General features: G+C 45.9%; 1 protein-coding gene across 1 annotated transcript; it reads right to left on the bottom strand.

Annotated features, from left to right (window-relative positions):
- Positions 1-1,279: 1,279 nt before the first annotated feature.
- On the bottom strand, positions 1,280-2,456 carry LOC123169851 (uncharacterized). The gene has a single exon (XM_044587716.1). It carries the CDS (start codon positions 2,365-2,367, stop codon positions 1,465-1,467), a length of 903 nt encoding a protein of 300 aa, XP_044443651.1. The 5' UTR covers positions 2,368-2,456; the 3' UTR covers positions 1,280-1,464.
- Positions 2,457-4,583: the final 2,127 nt, after the last annotated feature.

Below are 4,583 nucleotides of genomic sequence, written 5' to 3'. Positions count from 1 at the left end.
ACAATGATACGATTTATAAATGTTCAATCCATGCGATTTGGTATATTTATTGATTACCAAAATCATGAATCAAGGACCGTACAAAGTCAATCACACCTTATATTTTCAGAAGAGGAGTATTGTGTTTTTCATTCAGAGGATGGCAGTGTGTATGGCCCTCTCCATATATGAGCTTCGACAGTAAATAACAGATGGGCCTTTGCAGTCAAAGTCTCCAAATTCACGGCGAAATTCAGAGGAGATCCAAACTAGTTGTTTTTTTAACCAAACATTAGATTCAGAAGAAACATGAGTTGCACATTTTGTTTGGATGACAAGATTACTACTGATCAGTGATGACACATCATGCTTAATTCCCGGCATGTACTACACATTTTATCCAGATTAGCTACATTTCAGTCAGCTGGCTTTTCAGTTTTGGGTCAGTCAATTTTAATTGAAGGAAGGAGAAGGAATGTCCTCGCAGGAGAGAAGGGAGGGGCTTGCCGTCATCACCCCATTATCAATCTTAGGGTTCAGGGTGGAGGCGGTGGTGGACGGCCGTGGCGTGGCTTCGTCTGAGAAGAAAACTAGATGGGGGTGGGCCTAGAGGGATGGCCGGGGGCGGCGGCAAGCCTCGCGGTGGGGGGAGGTCGGGGGGCAGGGCGGCGAGGCGGTCGCGGAAGCGCCAGCGGCCACGGGCCACGGAGGCTGGCGGTTCGGCCTAGACTGGAGGGCGGCCAGAGGAAGAAGATGAACAGTGTGTGTCGGGTTTGAGGTGGAAGATGAATAGATCCAACGGTACAGATAGAATCGACCGGTCACAAAAACAATTCAGTCGACTGTGTCATTTCCTATTTTATCACTCTCCACTTCTCTTTTAACATCATGAAAAGTGTACTAATTTCTGAACACTAAATGATGCGCAGAACCAAGATTAGTACTCCCTCTGTAAACTAATATAAGAGCTTTTAGATTATTACTTTAATGATCTAAACGCTCTTATATTAGTTTACAAAGAGACTACTACATAGAGTGGGCACGATCTGAACCCATGGGTATCTGCACCCACTTTTCAAAAAATGCATTTTAAGTACATTTTAAAATCTAAAAAAAATTCCATGCATACATGTTCACAAATGTGTGTGCGCGGCACAAAGTTTTGTGAAAAAAGTCTTTTTGTTTTGTCTCTGCAAAAAAGACATATTTTTGTCTTTTTTGTACAGGCCACAAAAAAAGTTATTTTTTCGTGAAACTTTATGCACACACATAGAACATGAATACATACCCATGCCGCCTTTTTTGGATTTTTTTAGCATTTAGAAATGTGTTTTTCAAAGTGAGTTCACATGTACCCGGTTCATCCATGCACTTCCCCTACTACATATTCCTTCTTCTATTCATCATCTACTACTTATTTACAGTTACACTGGATTGCTGCCACTAATTTCACTAGTACAGCTAAGATGGTTGGTAGTAGTAAAGTTAGAAGATGTGCAGTGTGTGGATGTTGAGGAGCGCGACCCTGGTCTGCACGAGGCTACGGAACACCTTCTCGCTCCCGGCTTCGAGCTCGTCGATGAACACCTCCAGCTCCTCCAGCCTCTCCGCCATGGCCGCCGTCACCCTGTCCTCTTCCCCCGACCTCGGCATCGGCGCCTTTTTCTTGTTCTGCCTCACCAGACACACCAGGGCCGTGGTGCCTTTGCACGAGCACGACTCCGCCGCCACGGACCCCAACATGGCCGCCACAGCCCCGAACAGCGCGGCCGAAGCCGAAGCCGTGGCCGCGGCCGACTCCATCAGCAGCCCGGTCACCTCAACCTCAGCCGCGCTGCCTTGGCTGCCGCCGAGCATACTCAGGCGCGAGGGCCTGACGGCGCACTCGCTGGCCGCCGCGGCGAGGCGCGCGAGCTCCTTCCCGGCCCCGCGCTGCGACCGCACTGCAGAAGCAAGGCGTGCCCCGTCGCAACGGCGCACGGAAGCCAGCGCCTCGGCGACGTCCTGCTTGAGCGACACCACGGCCTCCTGGAAGTAGCCGTGCGCGTCGGCCAGGCGGAGGAAGGAGTCCAGGAGGCGGTCCACGCTGCCTCCGGCGCCGGAGAGCGCTGCCTGGGCCTCGGGCAGGTCCAGCAGGTCACCAAGCGCCGCGTGGAGTGCGTCGACGTGCGCCAGTCCCGTGGCCACGGAGGAGGCTAACGCCGACGGGCCCTGCTGCGCCCAGGCGCGCACGGAGCGGATGTGGGTGTGGAGGTGCGCCAAGATCGGGTGCGAGCGGCACGGCAAGCTCACAGACCGCCCGTGGTACGACGACGATGGCGCACGCGACTTGGGAGACCTCGAGGGGCTGAGAGGGAAGGAGATGGAGCGCACGAAGGCGCGCGCCATGGCTGCCGGTCGAGCTGCCGCTTTGAGGATGGTTGGTGCTGGCAGCTGCTTGCGTGCGTGGGAGACCAGTGTGTGTCTGTGCGGCGTTGCTGGCTTATAAAGATGGAGACGGTGATCCCAGCTGAGCTGAGCTGAGCTCTCTCGAGTGAGCTGGACATGGTCTGTTGTCTGACAGTGACACGCGCGCGTGGTGACGCCGTGAGGGAGTGAGGTGGTTTTCACCGGTTGTGTCAGGCAACACAAGTGCCACTGTTGCGGTGTAATGCCAGGATCGTTCTTGGTTTCTGGCCTCTGTTTTTATTCCTTTTTTTTTTTATCATTCCAGATCGATCTGCCCAGCATAATCAGCTTTCTGATCGAGATTCAGCAGAGCAGGACCACAACAGAGGTTGTAAGGACACTCCCCAACTTACATCCAGATTCACATTTCTATATTTGAAAGAAATTTCTTTTCTTTTATCTTTTTTTCACCGATTAAGCGAGAAATCTCTTTAGATATGATACAAATATCTTACAGTTGAGTCCTATATATATTAGCAACGAGGGCTCAAACCCCTCCGCCCTTCCTCCTAGTTGCAGTAAGTGCGAAGCGAGAGTAAGCCGACACGGTTTTCGGCGACCCTCGAGGAACTCATGGGATCCCCTTTCTATGTTGGAAGCTCCGGTAACGAGAGCGAGGGGCGAGGAACTTATTTGTTTGTAGTTACAACTAAATTTCAGACTCCTCGTAAACTCTAAAACACTCTACCAAGTTTGGATATTTAAGGATACTAAGGATATGGAAAGATATAAAAATGCTATAATATAATCTACATAAATGTATACTCGTAGAAATGTTATATATTCGTTTTTTTAGATTTACGGAGAAATGCATTGTGATAAAAGATTTGCAGAAATATCTCAAATTAAAATGAAAATTATGTCATTTTTTGTAAAAATATAGTTTAATCTTTAACATGTGAAAACTATTTTCATAATGATAAATAATAAAAACATATGAATATTACTATACGAAAGCGTGACAATATAGTTAATTATACTAGTTGTACAAAAAAATACTAGTCGAGATAGTATGTTAAAAATTGCGTGTATTAATAAAATAATATGTGGTTACTAGTAAGATAAGGCATATAATATTAAATTAAAAAGTTTAATATAAATAAAGGAAAACAATTAAGTTTAACAAGTCATATATACCATTCAAATGAGTGTATCTAATTATAAGATATAGTATTTATATAAAGAACATGACTTCATCTCTATCACACGCACGCGCGGAAGTGTCGGGGTTGGCCAACTTGTGCCAGTAGATAATGCCCCGCGCGTTGCTACGGTACATTAGAAGAATTTTAGTTAAATCGGTGTGTCAACATATTGATTCGAATTGATGAGCTTGACTTTTAAATCTAGCACAAAGTAACATATTGTTTGCTTTGTAGCTGCAGGTGAGGGCACGAACTATCAGTTAGAGATTAAAATACTATCAATCCGGCCTGCATGATAATATTTCTTGTGTGCATTAAAATGATAGGTATGCACAAATAATATTTATGTTTACCCTGAATTTTTGCAAAAAATAAAAATTAAAAATCGAGTAAGATTTATATGAGAGAGAGAGAGCGCAAACATATAGACTGAATGCATGTGGAACAGTTATGAAAAGATAAGTAATTATCTTGATGGAGAGAAACTGAGATTTATTTTTGAGAGAGAGCACACCTTCACGGGAAAAGGGAAATCTACTTGTACGTACCCACGCACCACATCCAGAAGATCTGAGAATAGTAATACCCAAACAACATTGAGTACATGGACCATCAGTATCCAGGTTGCTTAATCAGATCTAACCAAGGTCTTTACGGATGATCAACCTGTTGCAAGAGTAGCTTACCTGCTCTAGATTTGCAAATTCAGATCAAAGCTCCAATCTGGGCAGTCTCCAGCTAACTTCAGAGATAACGTAAGGATCTGCACACACAAAATCCAACATCATAATGGTATATATAATGCAAGCTTAATCAAGTAATCGTAACTGTGTTTGCTGCAGACATTGACAGGAACCTGGGTCAGTATGTGCATGCGTTGCGACGGCAGAACGTAAGCATAGCCATTCTTGAGGATCCCACGAGGAGCAGATCGCTATTGTTTGCACCATGGCGTTGGATTGATACTTAGCGTTGGTGAAATCCCAGAGGGCAGTTGTATTCATGAGTGAC

This window comes from Triticum aestivum, chromosome 7D (genome assembly GCF_018294505.1).
Source record: "Triticum aestivum cultivar Chinese Spring chromosome 7D, IWGSC CS RefSeq v2.1, whole genome shotgun sequence".
Taxonomy (NCBI): Eukaryota; Viridiplantae; Streptophyta; class Magnoliopsida; order Poales; family Poaceae; genus Triticum; species Triticum aestivum.
This window is presented reverse-complemented; position numbering and strand designations above follow the sequence as displayed.